Source organism: Phyllostomus discolor, chromosome 8 (assembly GCF_004126475.2).
Source record: "Phyllostomus discolor isolate MPI-MPIP mPhyDis1 chromosome 8, mPhyDis1.pri.v3, whole genome shotgun sequence".
NCBI lineage: Eukaryota > Metazoa > Chordata > Mammalia > Chiroptera > Phyllostomidae > Phyllostomus > Phyllostomus discolor.
In genome coordinates, this window is record NC_040910.2 from 36,378,348 (window position 1) to 36,395,611 (window position 17,264).

General features: G+C 53.7%; 1 protein-coding gene across 5 annotated transcripts; it reads left to right on the plus strand.

Moving 5' to 3' along the window:
• The first annotated feature begins 2,029 nt into the window (after positions 1-2,029).
• CLU (clusterin) lies at positions 2,030-16,904 on the plus strand. 5 transcript variants are annotated; one of them, XM_028520612.2, is made up of 10 exons: positions 2,036-2,170; positions 2,746-2,853; positions 5,719-5,847; positions 7,094-7,242; positions 9,318-9,488; positions 10,952-11,363; positions 12,436-12,537; positions 15,371-15,600; positions 16,246-16,421; positions 16,657-16,904. In XM_028520612.2, exons 3-10 carry the CDS (start codon positions 5,754-5,756, stop codon positions 16,676-16,678), a joined length of 1,356 nt encoding a protein of 451 aa, XP_028376413.1. In that variant the 5' UTR covers positions 2,036-2,170; positions 2,746-2,853; positions 5,719-5,753; the 3' UTR covers positions 16,679-16,904. The 5 variants fall into 5 exon arrangements, with proteins under 5 accessions (XP_035887948.1, XP_035887949.1, XP_028376413.1 ...); XM_036032053.1 differs by having other exon boundaries at positions 2,121-2,170; positions 12,433-12,537; XM_036032055.1 differs by lacking the exon at positions 2,746-2,853 and having other exon boundaries at positions 2,030-2,170; positions 12,433-12,537.
• Positions 16,905-17,264: the final 360 nt, after the last annotated feature.

Here is a 17,264-nt window from a genome sequence, read left to right on the forward strand (position 1 = left end):
GCTCACAAGAGCTAATCGGAGAGAGTGGGCGAGGGCTGGTGGTCCTGCCCTGTGCTGCGGTCAGTCCTTTCTGGCTCCAGCAGGCCAGGACTGGGCCCAAGGCTTCAAGGAGGCAAGGTCCAGAAGGCCAAAGGGCAAGCAACGAAGGTGGGGAGGTTAGGAATCAAGTATTGTGTGAGGGTTGACCTGGTGACCTCTGGGACTTACTTAGAATAGTCACAATCTAGCTACCCATTTATGGTGCTTTCAAAATCCACACGTCTCCCCTGGAGTAATCAAGCCATGGTGCCCAGGGGACCACAGCCTTGGCTGGGATCAGGTTACTTTCTCCCAGTCCCCGCTTCCCCTCCTCCCTCCCCCTGCTTCAGCTGACGAAGGCAGATCTTGCCTGTCCTCCAAAGTTCGATTTTTTTAAATATAATTATCACAGATGTACGCGTCCCGTGCCAGATGCTGAGGGAGCCATAGAACAGAAAAGTTACAGAAGCGTGCTCAGAAACAATTCTTCTGCTTTTCCTCCAGCATTCATACACTAAGGAGGAGGTGAGAGGAGGCAGTTTCCATAAAAAATGTAGCTGTTACTGATAATTAAACTTTTTTTTTTAAAGAAAGAGCCTCTGGGGAGAAATACTGCTCCAAATTTCACTAGATTTTTGTTATTTTCCAGACTGAGGATTTTCTTACACTTGGCATTGTCTCAAGTTAGGGTGAAGGGAGGACCTTAGAGATGATACAAAACAGAGTCCTTACTGTCTGGAAGAAATCCAGAGGACAGAGTGACTGCCCCAAGGTTACCCAGCTCCTCCGTGCAGCCCTGAGGCTGCGGTCCAATCCCAGGCACTCAGCTCTGGGTGCTTCCTTCGCAGGCCTGGAAGCTTTCCCCAGGCCCCCTCCGGAAGAGGACCGGGTCCTAGTTGCTTCTGAACTTCGGTCAGCCAGGGCCTGGGCCTCAAGCTGTACCTTGAAACTAGTGAACAGGAAAATAGCCCGGGCCCATAGTTCCTCTCAACCCTTTCACCTCACGTGGTTTTCAAAGCCGCCCCCACCCTAACTAGGCTGCCCACACCTGCCCGGCGCTCCCATCCCCCCCAGCGCCTCAGACAACAATCTTCCAGCCTCTTGTCCTTTCTCCCGGTACTCCAGCATCCTGTGGTCCGCAGTGGGTGGCTCTGCGTCTTCCCCACGAAGTGGATAGACCTGAGGGGCTTCTGGGTTGGTCCCCTCCCCGTCAGGGGGTGCCGCTGTGATGGCTCCCGTCCCTCGATCACGTCCAAGCTCCTGGACAAAAGGAATCCAAAAATAGCTGCCTCCCGGATGCAGAGGGAACTTGGGACCAAGTGAGCCCCTTTCATGCTACAGGGCGGGTAGCATCACGTTCCAGGTGTGGTGCACAGTGGGAATGTGGAGCCCTGACTCACGAACTGCTCAGTTTCAAGGCTGCAACAACCGCGCACCACAGCAGGCGCGGGGCTGCAGAGTCGGCGCCCGCCAAGCCCACCCTGCTCGGCTGGGCCCCAGTAAAAGGGGACGACACTCACTTAAGGTCCGGAATCAAGGAGCCCGGAAGGCCTGGTCCCACAAACACACGCTACGATCATCCTTATAAACATATTTCTGTCTCCTCTCGGTCACTGGGAGGATTTGGGAAGGCACTTCATGTTTTCTTCTCTAGCGCAACACCCTCCCTCCCCATCCCACTCTCATTATTTTTCTACTTAAATGAAACAGGAGCGGCGTGTGTTCAATAGGGCTGCGGAACCGTGAAGTTTAATTTGGACTGAGAGGGCAAGGAGCGCAGTGGACCCCGTGAACCCTGAGGAACTCAGGCTCGCCTTTCCCGGGTCGCCGTCCCCCATCTGTGAGCCCCGGGGGAGCGGTGCGGTGCCCGGCGCACCCCAGGGCTTGTCTTCTCCAGCGATAGCGCGGCCTTTCGCGGTGCAGCTGCGCCTCCCCGTGCCCCCCGCCCGGTGCTGCACCGGATCCCCGCACCCCCTCCCGCGCCAGCTTCCAGAAAGCTCCGGGTCTATTCCCCAGCATTCTTTGGGCGTGAGTCATGCAGGTTTGCAGCCAGCCCTAAAGGGGGTGTATACGAGGCAGAGCGCTATAAATACGGGCGCCGCACGCTCACCACGCCGCGTCGCCAGGAGGAGCCCACGGGCACCACTGACCGGTGAGAGGTCCCCACCTTTCCTACCCCAGCGCAGATCCTCGCCAGGACCGATGGGCGGGCGGGTGACAGGCAGGCGAGAGAGGACGATCGCTAGTAGTCGTAGGGCTGTCAGGGGCACGCGAGGATGCAGTGGAGGGGGGCGGGGGTGGAGCCTGGGAAGGCAGGTAGCCCGATCACCAGGCAGCGGAGCAGAGGGCCAGATCGCAGGGGGCGGTGCTCAGGCTGCGACTCTGCTCATCAGCTGCAACCACACACTTCTGTGGGTAAACAGGACAGATGTAACGACCCTCTTTGTGCAAAGACTGGGGAAACCGAGACGTGGAAAACTGGCGTCTGTTACCAGAGGCCCAGGCTAATGAGTGGCCGAGTCCGCCAGCACGTAGGGCCCTTTTGCAGCATCTTCCTGGTCAGGGCACCATCTCCCCAGTGGTGGTTGTCAGCTTGTGTGCCTGAGTCATCTTGGTTGCCTCAGAATTTTCTAGTTCTCTGGATAGTGTGTTTACAGATGTTTTAAATATATGTTGCAACCACTTAATCCTACTCTTTCTGCCTCCTGCTGCACCGGGGCACATCAGAGGGAAGTCACACCACCTCCATCAGGCGTCAGGTGTCTGCCTCACCCGTCTCAGTTCCCAGATGAGCATCTGAGGCCTGCAGAGGACGTCTCCAAATATAAACAGCAAGTAGGTGTCAGACACCAGATTAGAACCAGAGCCTCTGGACCTTCCAGAATTTCTGGACCTAATAATAAAAAAAAGAAGCTGATTATTGTTATTAAAAGAGAAAGGAATCTTAAAAGGATGCTCATGACAATGTTCATTATGATAGTGGAAGCTTACGATTTAAATGTCTAGCCCTGTGGGATAGCAAAATAGCGTATATCAGAAAATGGACCATATTATTATAAATGTGCTTTTAAAGAATGGTTGATAGAGTGGATACAAGGAATCTGATTATATACAAATGCACAAGAAATAGAAGGAAATATACCACAGTGGTAATATTTGCCTCTAGATGGTGTGAGTTACAGGTGAATTGTTTTCTTCATGGTTTAGTTTTCTACATCTGAGGAGGAAGCAGGGAAGGAGCTTTAAACCCTGCAGTTTATAAGCTGTGTGATGGCTTGTTTAGGTTCCCGAGTCCACCCCAGGCTCCCTCTCGCAGCGGAAGCCCTCCTGGGGGAAAAGGCTGCCCAGCGATGGTGGGAAGGGGAGGGCCTTGGCGTGGCTGCTCTAATCAGGGCAGCTGCCAGGCGGGCACCCAGGCCAGCAGCTGGGAGGGGAGGCAAACCAATACAAAGCGAGAGCAGGCGGCGGGGCAGCTGCTGCGCTAGTGTGGCCCTGGGACTGGCGGTGTCAATGTCACCTGCAAGCTGGTTAGGAAAGCAGGCTCTGGATCAGAATCAGCATTTTCATGAAACCCATTCCCTCCCCCGCCCCACCCCCTCCACCCAGTGATTCATAGGCACTTCACAGTAGCGGGTCAGTTCACTAAGACAGAGCCACCTGGTCAGGGAGGGACCACAGGTGGCCTCTGTGTGCCTGCTTCTGTCCCTCTGCCCCTCCCCACACCTGCCATCTGCTCCCACTTCCCCGAGGGATACTGCCAATGCCCATGCTTGGTCCTACATCAAATTGTGAAGTAGTCAGAAGTCACCATGACCCTGCGTTTACAGAACACACTCACGTCTCCGTCTCCAAGGTCTATGTCACGTCTATTTCACAGACCAAGAAACGGGCTCAGAGCCTTAAGTGACTTGGTGTTGAGGGAAAACCCTGGACGAGGGGATTGGGAGATCTGGGTTGTCACCCTGGAGTTGCCATGAGCCTTGGGGACCCCCACCCTGTGTCTGGGTTCTGCACCCCTCTGGAGTGGAGGGACTGAGCAGAAGACTGATCTTTCTTCTGGCTCTGAGGTCAATGGCTCCCCCTGACCCCCAGGCTCTTGGTGAGAGACCCTGTGCTGGCTGCTGGGCTTCCAGGCTCCTCATCTAGTGCTCTTGCCTTCAGCTGCCCTCCCTCCCCTTTCCTCAGGGCCAAATACCCTGTCTTCTGAATATCTCAGAGGTCAGTACTACCAGGGACCTCATCCAGAATGGTATATTTTGCTGGCTTTCTCTCTGGCGTGACAAAAGCTCTGTTCGAGTTTAAGGTGTTCCAGGCCTCAGTGAGCAGCTGGGGCAGAACTTTCTAGACCGGGACCTTCTGACAGGCCTGAAATAGTGCCCGGGCTCAGCTGCCCACCCAGTCTTTGGGGAAGGCGATGATCTGCTCTTTCTTCCAAGCTGCTAATCTGCTCTGTGCAGTTGGTGCGGGAACCGCACAACTGGGCTGCCTTGCTGATTACTTTCACGGAGAGGCTTGCTTATTAAGGTTCTATCAAGCATCCAGATGGGCCTGCTGAGCTGAGAGCAGTTTTCGGATGTGTACAACTTCAGGAAGGGGGCACCCCCCTCCCTGTTCTGTCATGGGAAATGGGTGACTTCAGATATGCAGTTGGGGTGGGGGAGGGGTGGGCTACAGTGGGAGGGGTTTCTGTTTTATGTAACAACTCTGGCTTCTGGGAAAGGGTCTGTTGTGTAAGACCAGGCTGTCCCCAGGCGCAGGGCAGGCAGCCCAGAGTGGTGGCAGGAACACCTTGGCAGGGCACCCTGCTGTGGATGTGGAGGGAGTCGGCCATGTGAGAGGGACCTGGCAGGCCCATGTCCTCCGGGAGGGATGGCTCCTAGGGAGGCACCGGAGCCCAATTGCCCTTGGCTCCCAATGTCAACCTTTTGACTTGGCCCCTCCCTCTCTGCTTCCTGAAGACAAACGTCTTTTCCTCTGGCTCTACTCTCTGTGTCTACCCCTAATCCACGCAGCCTGGTGCAAGTCCCACACGGGGGCTGACAAAGGGGTTTATTTTCCTGTGCCAGCCCCAAGGGTTGGCTGCCATGCTCAGACCCTTGGAACCAGTTTCCAGTGGTGCTGAGGCCCATGGGGAGAAGTGCCATGACTGATCCAGGGTGCAGCGGTGGGCGGGGTCAGTGATACGTGTGGGGTTGGGGGTGAGCTCTGGGGTGCAGTCCCTCCTGACGGAGGGGCAGGAGAGGGCCAGGCGAGTGATCCAAGAGAGGTGTCTCCAGGGTTTGTCTGATATGAGCAGGTGTGATCAGGTAGACCCCTTTCTGGAGGCGGAAAGTGCGTGCACCTTGCTCAGGCACATCGAGCTGCTGTGGGGGTGTGGGGGGAGGAAGGCTTGGACCTGAGCCCAGCGCTCTGACTCCAGAACTCTTGTTTTTTTTTTTTTTTTTTGCATTAGGCTGCTGTCTTGTGGTCCTTCCCTGTACCCACTGCCTCCACTTTCTTTCGAAAGTGTCTACTGTCAAGTCTGATATTTTCTCCCAACTTCCACGGGGATAAAAAGGCTGTGATGCCAGTGGAGAGGGGGTAGCTAATAGCGAGGGCTCCGCAGGGCTCCTGGGCAGCTACTGCAGGCAGGCAGGCTGGGCGGGGAACCAGCAGGCTGTCCAGCCGTTACCATGACAGCATCCTGCTCTCTACAAACAGAAGCGTGCGAGGACTCCAGAATCACAGGACACAAAATGAAGACGCTACTGCTGGTGGTGGGGCTGCTGATGACCTGGGAGGATGGGCAGGTGCTGGGCGACAAGGCAGTCTCAATCAGAGAGCTCCAGGGTAAGTAGACAAGAGCACCCCTCTGCCCACACTTCCTCCGTGTCAGGCCCCGAGGACTAGAGGCCACGTGAACCTGTGTGTGAAGTCATGTCAGCCCCGCCGTGCCCCTCTCTGAGCCTCTTCTCCGAGGCTCCCTGTGGCCAGCTTGGCTGCCAGGCATTTCCGGGGACATCAAAGCCTCTGCTGGCTGCTGTGTCTCACCCACTGCTTCCCTTTCCAGTCCCTGCAGCCTGATGCCCACACCTCCCCCATGAAGGTGCATGGAGCCTGGACCGGTGGAGCCTTTGTGGAGCTCCCCTTTTTGAGTTCCCATAGCATTTAAAATCTGCATCCCCACCTTCCCACCCGGAAAACCATGCTCTGTCTCCTCTGCTCATGGGGACAGGAGAAATACCGTTCAGTACGAGGCTCGGCATCCTTCAGAGCCCAGCTGGTGGTCCCCTCTTCTCCCGGGCCTGGCCTAAAACCCATCCTCCCTCCCAGCCACTCTCACTCTACTAGCTGACCCACCCTTCCAGGTGGGAGTTAGAAACCCGACTTTGAGATCAGACCTGGGTATGAGTCTGGCCCTGCCACTGCCCCGCTGTGTGACCCTGGGTGAGTGTCTTGACCTGTCTGTGCTCCTTCATCCCCCTTTGCACAGTGGGGACGATGGTGGTGCCAGGAGTGTGAAGGAAAGTGCATGTGAGGTGTCTGGCTCCGTGCTGGGTCGTGAGAATCATCAGCTGCATTTGTCACATGGTGTTGTGTCCTGGGCACAGCGTTCTTGGGGAGCCATGCTATTACTTCATCTTTGTGTCTCCGTCACTGTGAATGGAAGAAAAGAAGTTCAGATGTTTGGTTATACTGAATTCCAGAAAGACTTGTATCCAAAAGAATAACACTTCCTATTTTGATGCTTAAGTGCTGACTCTTCCAGGATGGTTTTCCCCTCAAAAATTTTCTTCTGGGGCTGGGCAGGCCTGGCATCCAGCCGGTGGGGGGTAGTGCCACTGTCCCTCCTCTGGGGGTTGCCTTTCTGAGCAGCTGGTGCAGTCGATTCTTGGACTCTGGGTCCACGATGAGCCCTGTGACAGGAACCTGTGTCAGGGCATCACCGGGGCCGGGAGGCTGCCTGCCAGGGGGTTCCCAGCCTTGACGGCCCCTGGACCACTGCCTTTCTGACCATCCCAGCTGGTTCCAGGGTCACGCTGCCAGCGCCATCCTTCCTCTCACCATGTTCCACCTCCCTACCCTTCTCTTGCAGAAATGTCCACTGAGGGGACTAAGTACATTAACAAGGAAGTTAAAAATGCCTTCAAGGAAGTGAAACAGATAAAGAGCCTCATAGAACATACGAACGATGAGCGCAAATCACTGCTCATCAGCTTAGAGGAAGCCAAGAAGAAGAAAGAGGTGAGGAGAGCCGGGTGCCCAGCCATGGGCCTGCTGTGACCCTCCCTGCTGCAGGGCGGGGAGGAAGCGGTCCTGGCTCCTCCTGCGGTGTCCTGCTGGGTTGCCACGTTGACCCTCTGTCTTTCCAGGGCTGTGTCACCTGACCCTGGGGCTACAGTTAAGAAATAGGGAGAGTTTATTTGCTTTTGAAAGCTTCAAAGGGTGAGATGTTAGGCTTGCTTCTGTTACAAGCCTGGCCCAGGGCCTGATACCCAGGTTCACTTCAACAGATTTTTCCAAACCGTGGCTATGGGCAAGTTCCAAGGTAGGCGTCGGATAGGGTCTGCCCTGGGTGGGAGGGGGTGGCGCCCTACTTTCAGAAAGCTCGTCTAGCAGGAGTGATACCCTTGGTTTAGGGCGAGCACACACTGCCCCGTGTCTCTCTAGGGATCTGGACAACTTCATAAAGAGACACCCAAGTCCAAGAGAGAGCATGGTGGCTCCAGGCTGTGCTTAATGATTCAAAAAGCTGAAACCACTATAATTCCATGAACAATTTATTTTAAAAAGTGAACAGTCATTTTAAGGGTATCCTCAAAACCTACTCCCATTGCACCCCTCCCCCTAATGAAGGAGATGCTAAGGCGGGGCCACCTGCCTCCTTCAGGGCCCGTGACGCACAGTCAAAGCATGTTACAGGCCGAGAGAAGTCCTGCAGCAAAGACATCTGGGTAACCTCATTTAGCCCCATGTTTTCCAAATCAAAATGACCAGGGAACCATTTCTGTGTTTTCCTATGGCTTCTAGCGCAGTTTCCCAGAGGCCACTTAAGGAAATGCTGGCCTGGGCGCAGTGCTAACTGTCTTTGAGACTTTCTGTCCCCCCTGGGCATCGGTGTTAGTGCTCCCCATTCTGTGAGAACCCGCAGGTAGCTCTCGTCCTCACGTGTGTGTGGTGAAGGTTGGAGTTTGGTATTTGACAATCCAGATTTTAGAACAAAGCTCATCAAGGTTGGAAAAAGGCTCCACTTACTTCTTAGCTGAGGCCTCCGAGAACCTGAAAGGAAGGAGCTGGCCCTGGCGCTTGGGCTCTGTAGGTGGCCCTTCCCCAGCACAGAGCAGGGCACGGAACGCTGGGCGGAGATCACCTGACCTGAACTCCTCCTGGTTGGATCTTCACGGTGTCTTCATGGTCTACCTCATTCTTCATGGGTATAATCCTCTGAATATACCCATGCATCAAGATTTTAATACACAAAAGTGGAGGTAGAAGGTTTTCCATCATCCTTATAACTTAAGGACAATTCACTGTTCACGTGAGATCTATTTCTTACGACTTTTTTCCTCTGTTTTTTGACAAATCATAAATTTTTAACATAAAAAATGCTTACTATAATAGTGAAACTTATTAAAACTATCCTTTGTAATCCTTTGTGTGTGCCACAATCTGCTTCACTGGTCCCCTAGTTTTGAGCATCTGAATTAATTCTAGTGTTTTGTTGTTGTTGTTGTTGTCGCCGTACACACATAGGGGAACAAATATATTCAGGCATAAGGTTGTGTCCTTTGTTGCAGGAATTTCTTGGCATAGATTCTTATAGAATTATTGGTTCAGACGACATGGGCACGTCAGAAAGCTTGGGTGGTTTTGGTGACTTTGATTTTGAAAGCTTGCCTATTCCTGGTGCGTGCCAGGGACCACGTTCCAATAGAAACATGAGATTCAGAGACCTGCAGAAGCAGCTTTGGGAGACGACCCCTAAACACCAGGAGCTGAGCATAGGAAGTGAGGTCTAGATGAGAGGTAACTGCTGAGGCGTGTGAGAGAAGGGGATGTCTGTGTGGGCTCGGGGCTGGGGACTAGGAACAGTTGGGTCTTGAAGATGAAAGGATGTTGAGAGCTAAGTGGGCAGGGAGTTCCACGTGGGCAGCAGAGGGAACACATGAGCCAGGGCGAGGGTGGACACTAGCACACTGTGTGGCCAGATGTGGGAAGGTCTGCCTGGGCGGCGGGGGGGCCCGGCGCGCTGTGCGTGCTGGGGAAGGGTAGAGCCTGTGACTTCTCTGGGGCTAACCCGGCTTCGTGTCCTGCTGTAGGATGCCCTGACCAACACGAAGGACACTGAAATGAAGCTGAAGGCGTCCCAGGAGGTGTGCAATGACACCATGATGGCCCTCTGGGAGGAGTGCAAGCCCTGCCTGAAACAGACCTGCATGAAGTTCTACGCGCGCGTCTGCAGAAGCGGCTCGGGGATGGTTGGCCACCAGGTGAGAGGCAGAAATGCGGCTCGAGGGCAGCCTAGGCTCTGAGTGGGAGTGAGGAGACCCGGATGAAGTGCGCTTCTGCTATTCTGCACCCAGTTCCAGTGTGTGGGGGTCCTCGGGCACCGGCTGGGTGTCCTGCACTTCAACCCAATTCTGACACTACCTCTCTGGAGACAGCGTCAGATCCCACAGGTGAAGGGCCCAGTCCCACAAGACTGCCCCACACCCCCTCCATACGCTCAGCACAAGCCCAGTTGTCACCTGTGTTCCGACTGTTAGGCTATAGATCAGCAGTTCCAACAACCGCCTCCTCAATTAATTGGCTAAAGCTGCTCACAGAGCTTAGAGAAACACTTTGCTTGTGTATATTATAAAAGGAACAGCCAGATGGAAGAGACACGTAGGGCAAAGTACAAGGAAGGACAGGTAGCTCCCACACTCTCTCCAGGTGCACCTCTCTCCCCAAGTCTCCCCGTGCCTGCCAACCCCACAAACTCTCCAAACCCTGTTTTTCTGGGGGGGTTATGGAGGCTTCATTAACACAAGCATGATTGATGAAATCGTTGGTCATTGGAGATGGATTCAACCTCCAGCTCCTCTCCCCTCCTGGGAAATCAGGGTGTGGAACTAAAAGTTCCAACCCTCTATTCATGGTTGGTTTCCCTAGCAACCAGACTCCATCCTTCAGTGTTTTCCAGAAGTCACCTCATTAATATCGTGAAAGACACCTTTATTGTTCTCATCGCAGGAAATTCACAGGATTTTAGGAGCTCTGTGTTAGAAAGGGTCAAAGACCAAATATATATTTCTTATGAGTATCATAAATCACAATATTGCAGCTTCACTTCACAGATGCAGTTGATTAGTTCTGGCTGCATTTGGGCCCAGAGTGCTGGTATCAACTGGTGATGTCTGCTACGAGTACAAAAATTGGGGAATGTGAGTCATGAAAAGCACCTGTGCTGGGTATTTGCCACCTCTTAGAAGACGTATCTGGCAGTTCCTTGCTGGATTGTGTAAACTGCTTCATGGTATGGTGGAAGGAACTGAGAATTTTTAGTACATTAGTATGGATCCCATCCTTCCCTGTGGGCCTCGGTAATTGGGGCTCATGAATTTTGCTGCTCACTGAAGACATATCACTTGGGCCTTGGCTGAGCAGGAGTGGGGACCACTGGTGGCCAAAGAAGACAGCAAACTAGGGAGGGGCTTTGTGATTCCCACGGCCTTGTGGGTCTTCCTAAACTGTCCCTGTTGGGATGGGTAGACTGGCAGGGCACGGGCCTGGCAGTGCAGAGACCAGGGAGCCAGCCCGGGGGGCCCTCGGTCGAGAGCTCGCACACCGTGACTCTGAGGAGACTGAAGGGCAGCGAGGAGCCGCCCGTCCCGTCCCAGCAGGGGACAGGTGCAGGAGGTCGGGGCTCGACTGAGCCCCCGCTACCTGTTCCCCACTCTGCCTGTCACAGCTGGAGGAGTTCCTGAACCAGAGCTCTCCTTTCTACTTCTGGATGAACGGCGACCGCATCGACTCCCTGCTGGAGAATGACCGGCAGCAGACCCACATCCTGGACGACATGGAGGACAGGTTCAGCCGGGCCAGCCGAATCATGGATGAGCTTTTCCACAACAGATTCTTCACCCGGGACCCCCTGGATTCCTACCACTTGCCACGCTTCGGCTCATCCCCGGGCAGGCCTCTCTACCTCAACCCCAAGTCCCGCTTTGCCCGAAACATAATGCGTTTCCCCATGTTTGGGCCCCCGAGCTTCCAGGACATGTTCCAGCCCTTCTTCGACATGATACACCAGGCTCAGGAGGCCATGGACGTCCACATCCACAGACCTCTCTTCCAGTTCCCGATGGAGGACCTCACAGCAGGTGAGGACGGTGTCTCGCCCTCCTAGGGAGGGATGGAACTGACGATTTGCCGAGAAACCCATTCAACGCTAAGATCTGTCGTGGGACTCAGCGTGTGCCATCTTGACTTCCCCCAGCAGCCCTGTGAGGGCGGCATCAGCTCCATTTAGGGAGGGAAAACAGTGGCGGAGGGCTAAAGGAGTGCATCCAAGGTTTTGCAGCTGATAGTTGGAACCAGTCAAGTCTAGCCTTGAAGGATTTGGAGTTAGTTTCCCACGCCCCTTGCAGCAGCTGGTGGGCACACATGGGCCCTCCCTCTAGAGAACCAGACCCCTCTCACTTGGAACTCAGCTGGTTTTCTATGGACGTTGTGTGTAGATTGGCAACAAATTATATAATCTCAAGAAACCTGTTCATAGTGGTAACCTTACGGCCTGGTAGGCCATGGGCACACAATGAATATGTCTTGAATGATTGAGGTCTAATATGAACATGAACAGCCAATCCCTTCAGAAGCGATTTCCTTCACTGAACTGGTAGACAGACATTGGCTGGCCAACACCACCTCCTAAATGCTCTAGTTTGACTGGCCCCGGGGTTTGGCCTCAGATGGACTGGAAACAGAGGAGGGTGTTGAACTGAACCAGCACCCACTGCATATCCATAATGCAGGAGCCCTGGGTTACAAGGAGGCTGTAAGGAGGACCCCATTCCTGCCTTCAGGGGGCTTGTTGACTGGCTGGCTAGGGGGAGAGAAGTGAGTCAGGTAAAACGCAGAGCAAAATGGGTCGCGATGCCAAAGACAGGTGCAAATAGTTAGGGGAGTGTAGAGGCAGGACAGGGCTCATCACGGGGGGAGATGGCAGGAGGGAACCCCAGGAACCACCGCATAGCACCTCCTCAGGGAGCCCTGATCAGAGGCCTGGGTCTGCGGGCCGGTCCAACCTGCTCTGCCCGAAGAGCCACCACCAAGGGCCAGACAGTGGTGCAAAGGGGTCGGGGAGATCGGGGAGACCGGCCCATCACTGTATCGCTTCATACGGTCCCTCCGCATGACCCTCTTTCCCCATGTCTTCCCCCGTGTCTCCACAAGGCAACGATAACCGCACCGTGTGCAAGGAGATCCGTCACAACTCCACGGGATGCCTGCGGATGAAGGACCAGTGTGCCAAGTGCCAGGAGATCTTGTCAGTGGGTGAGTCTGGGAGCCGCGGGTCCCTGGTGCCTCAGCAGGGCTGCCTCACGGTCAGACAGATGGGCGTTCCAGTTCCAGCTCTGCTGCTCTCCAGCGGTGGCACCAGAGCAGGCCCTCTGCCTCCTTCTGCCGGGCCCCTTATCTGCAGACAAGGCTTCGGAGGCAGGGCTGTCCCTGAAGTCAGGAAACAGTGTGTAAGGTACCTGCCGGGTCCCCCAGCACACGGTCCACAGGAAGTCGTGGGAGGGGCTGCTGTGCTGTTTCAAACAGCCACCATCTTTGAGTTCCTTGTTAGTCTTTCCCAAGGGCCAAGCAGAGTAGGCATCTTCATTTTTTCCTGCCGACGATGACATCCTAAACAGTGTGTTTTCTGGTTAGCAAACACTTACTATGGGCCAGGCACCATGCTGACTACTTTGCAAACAGCTACTTATTTCCTCAGGATGACCCTGAGTTGGGTACAATTACTGTCCTTTTCTTACAGAGCTAGAAACTCAGTCAAAGGAAGGCGAAGCAACTCCCCAAGATTACAGGACACATGCACAGGGACCCAGGTGTACTGTCCCCGGCATGCATGGTCACTGACGGTGGTCCCTTAGCCTCCCAGCAACACAGCCTTTGGTCAGTTAGTCCCCAAGGCCAAGGGAACACTTCCTCTGAACTTAATCCGATCTGGACATTGGCTAGTTTCTTCCTACTCTGAGATAGCAGCTCTAAACGCATCTAGAACACTCCCTGGCCCACAACAGTCTATGGTCAGAAAGAGTTCCTTGTTTCCCTCATAAATTAAGAATCAAACTTGTGGCTTTGCTCTATTTAATACATTTGGGTTTGCCAGGGCAGGTCTTAGGAGTCTGGTCGCATATTCTAGCCTCATTTCTATAACGTCAGGAGCCACTGCAAAGTAAATCCAAGGGTCATAGTACAGGAGGCTGATGGGCGAGAAAGCAGATGAGCACCCAGCCAGGCCCCGTGGACTGTTCCCATAAAACGGCGCGGTTAGACGGGCATGGATGTGTAGTGTCTCACCACAGCAAAGCCGTGAAGGCCGGAAGGGGAGAGATACAGCTGCCTGGGCTCAGACCAGCACCCCTGGCCCTGCCCCGAGTGGTCTCTGGTCACAGCTGAGCTTCGCTGTCGACATCGAGGGACACTCACGGCCCCTTATTTAAGGTTCCTGAGGCCATATAATGGGCCCTGCCCTGGAACTCCAGACCGGAATTTCCCAGCTTCCTCACTGTGGACATTTTGGGCCAGATGGCCCTTTGTCATTAGGGGCTGTCTTGTGCCCTGTAGGGTGTCTGGCAGCCTTCCTGGCCTCCGCCCACCCGGTGCCAGTAGCTGCCCCTCTCAGGTGTGACAACCCAAAATGTGTGCGGACCCAGCCACATATCCCCTGAGGGCAGCACCCCCTGCCCCAGAGACGCCCCCAGACTGAGTCTCTGTTCTCAATGACTGCTTGTTTTTTAGGTTATTTCCTGGTAAAAAAAAAATTTAAGGTTATTCATGATCTGTTTTTTTCCAACCTGGCTTCTTGCTAGTAATTCTATTTCTTGCCCCTCCTAAAATTTATTTTAATACAAATTATTGAAGCCCTGGCTGACGTAGCTCAGTGGATTGAGCACGGGCTGTGAACCAAAGTGTCACAGGTTTGATTCCCAGCCAGGGTACATGCCTGGGTTGCAGGCCATAACCCCCACCAACCGCACATTGATGTTTCTCTCTCTATATATATCTCCCTCCCTTCCCTCTCTAAAAATAAATAAATAAAATCTTTTAAAAAGTCTTTAATTAAAAAAAATACAAATGATTGCATTTAATAGAGTCACTGGGTACAAATTATTACATAGAAACCATTTAATAGAAATGATTATCATTCTTTGGTGTGAAAAGACCTGCTTTCTCCTGAGTTGTCTGGGCTTGACGTGCCCTCTTTGGAAGATTTTTGAAAAATTTAAGGGGAGAAAAAAACAGTAGTTTTTAGAGATAGTGGGTAGTTTCCAGCTCTGATCAATCTGACAGCCTGCAGTGGGCATTCAGGGACCACAAGGAATGAACCCTGTCTCCCTGCTCTCCTGGTGAGCTTGGTGACCAGCAGTGGTAGGTTGGTGGGACACCAGGACCCCCAGCCACCAGGCTGCTGTGCTTTGTGACCTGAGGGTCCTGGCCAGCTCTTGTGCAGAATGAACCTGGGGGCCAGAATTTCCAACTCTGCAGCTATGCCCACAAGACAAGCTTGGAGAATTTTCCAGACCCACAGATGGTGGATAGGAATAGTCTAAGTTTAGGAGTTAAAGCCCTGGATTCAGTCCCAGGCCTGTGAACTGTTCATGACTTTAGGCTTGTGATTTACTATTGTGGGCCTCAGTTTCATCACTGGTGGAAAAAAATCATTATTGGGGGTTCTTAGAACACATCTGATTATTACAGGTAATGGGTATCCAAAGCACTTATGTGGTAGCTGGTCCATTGCAGGTGCCACACAAACAGTAGCTGGGGGTCACTTCCCCATCTTTGGAAATGACTCACCAGGGGGCTGGGACAGCCGGAGTGACTGCTGCTCTGAGCACACAGAGTGCTGAGACCCACATCACCGGAGTGTGGTCGGCACCGAGCACCACCACTCTCCCACGAGGTCTCGAAGCACGCTGTTCAGTTCAGCTGACGCTGTTTTCCAGAACAAGACTTTCTCCATGAAGGAAGCCACGTGCTAAGTGATGTTCATGCCCTGATGGCAAACAGTGTGGGCCCCAGCACCGGCCCCTGCGTTAGGTCGTGGCTGTGGGAACTGACTTGCATCCGGGTCTCTTTTCTTTTTGCCGTGCCCGGGCAGACTGTTCATCCAGTGACCCTGCCCAGAGCCTGCTGTGGCAGCAGCTGAACAACTCCCTGCAGCTGGCGGAGATGTTCACCAAGAAGTACGACGAGCTGCTGCAGTCCTACCAGCAGACGATGCTCAACACCTCCGCTTTGCTGAAGCAGCTCAACGAGCAGTTCAACTGGGTTTCCCAGCTGGCTAATCTCACTCAGAACGAAGACGACTTCTCTCTCCAGGTCACCACGGTGAGTCTTGTCCTAAAGCCAGGGCCCCGAGGTGCAATCTGGGGGCAAAATAGGATGAAGATACAAAGGGGGCCCTTGTGTTGTTCGTGGTACATTTGTCCTACGGCAGGAAGCATGAGACTTCCACCTGCACCGCTGCACAGAAGCCTCACCACCCTTGGGTGCAATGTCATGACCCCATGTTATGGGCGAGGAGAGTGAGAGAGGTTCAACACTTGCTCAAGGTCAAATGACTAGGCGTTGGAACCTGTTTGCCTGCCTGCAGACCCTGTGCTCTCTCCACAAGCTGCCTTGCTGCCCTGTAATGTGTGGGGTGGCTCAGAATTAAGTGCATCCTTCTCTACCAGTGATAAAGAAGCTTCTCTCTTTGTGTTTTCTTTCCCCAATTCCTTTGCACTGCAGCCAGGCCAGTGGCTGCCCAAAGAAAACATGGTGGCTTGGAACCCACTTTCTGTTCCATGGGGCTCCCCTGGGGCTGGTCACTTGCGGTGACATTTACACCGACCAAGTGTCCCTGCATTCAGCGAGTTGTCCACATGTCGAGATCAGTAAAAGCCAAGGGGTCAATGGCCCAGGTTGAAGCCTGACTGTTGTTGCCCAGTGAGTCCAGTGGTTCAGCCCTTCTCTTACCTTTGCTGCTTCCAGGTGGCCACCCACAGTTCCGACTCCAGCGTTCCCTCTGGCTTCACAAAGGTAGTCCTGAAGCTCTTTGATTCCGACCCCATCATGGTGACTGTCCCAGAAGAAGTCTCCAGGAACAATCCTAAGTTTATGGAGACGGTGGCAGAGAAAGCTCTGCGGGAATATCGCCAAAAGTACCAGTGAGTGTGTGGTCCCCCCAGGCCCAGCAGGTCCCTGGGAGAGGGAAAAAGGGCCGAGTAGCCAGCCTGGGAGTGACCGCCAGAGCCCAGACACAAAGCCGGGAAACCGCTGGGGCTTTTAATTTCCCTTCAGAGGATGTTTTTCTCTTGGTTGATAAGAATTTGAGTGTCGGTTGTGGCGTCTCAGTGAATATGGAACCCTCACCTTCTCCCCACCTCCACTATTTTTTTTCAGGGAGGAGGTCAGGGAGGAGTGAACCTTGCTTTTCCAAGAATGGGAGTGTCTGAATCCGGTGCCTCCCCGCCACCCCAGCAAGAGCTCTGCATGTCACCCAGTGACCAGGCCCCAGCCTCCAGGCCCTCTGGACCCCACCCAGCCTCTCCTCCCTCTGGACCCCGCACTCTAACGCCCACTCTTGCTGATCACGGGACGGACCTCCCCCACACGCCACTAATTCAATAAAGCTGCCTGTGTGCTCTGCAGTGTCCTCTTCTTCGGCTGGGTTTTCCCGCCTTCCATACACCTTCGTTTTGTTACAAAGGAAGCAGCAGCCACTAAAATGGCATGGGGTGTCATGGCGTTGAGAAGAAAAGGAGTGTGGTGATTAAGCTGGCCCAATTCAGGGATTTCCTTTTTCCAGGGAGAGATATGTTCCAACATCCCACTAAACTAAATTTCTGAAAAAGGAGCCTTTTCCATGCCACTATAGAACTGCCGCTGTGTTCTCCTGGGGTGAGCGGAATCTCCAGGAGGAATACAGTGAAAATTACTGTGAAGAAGGGGTGATGGTAACACATACTGAGTACTTCAATGCATAATCCGTGTTCTCCTTGTGGACACTG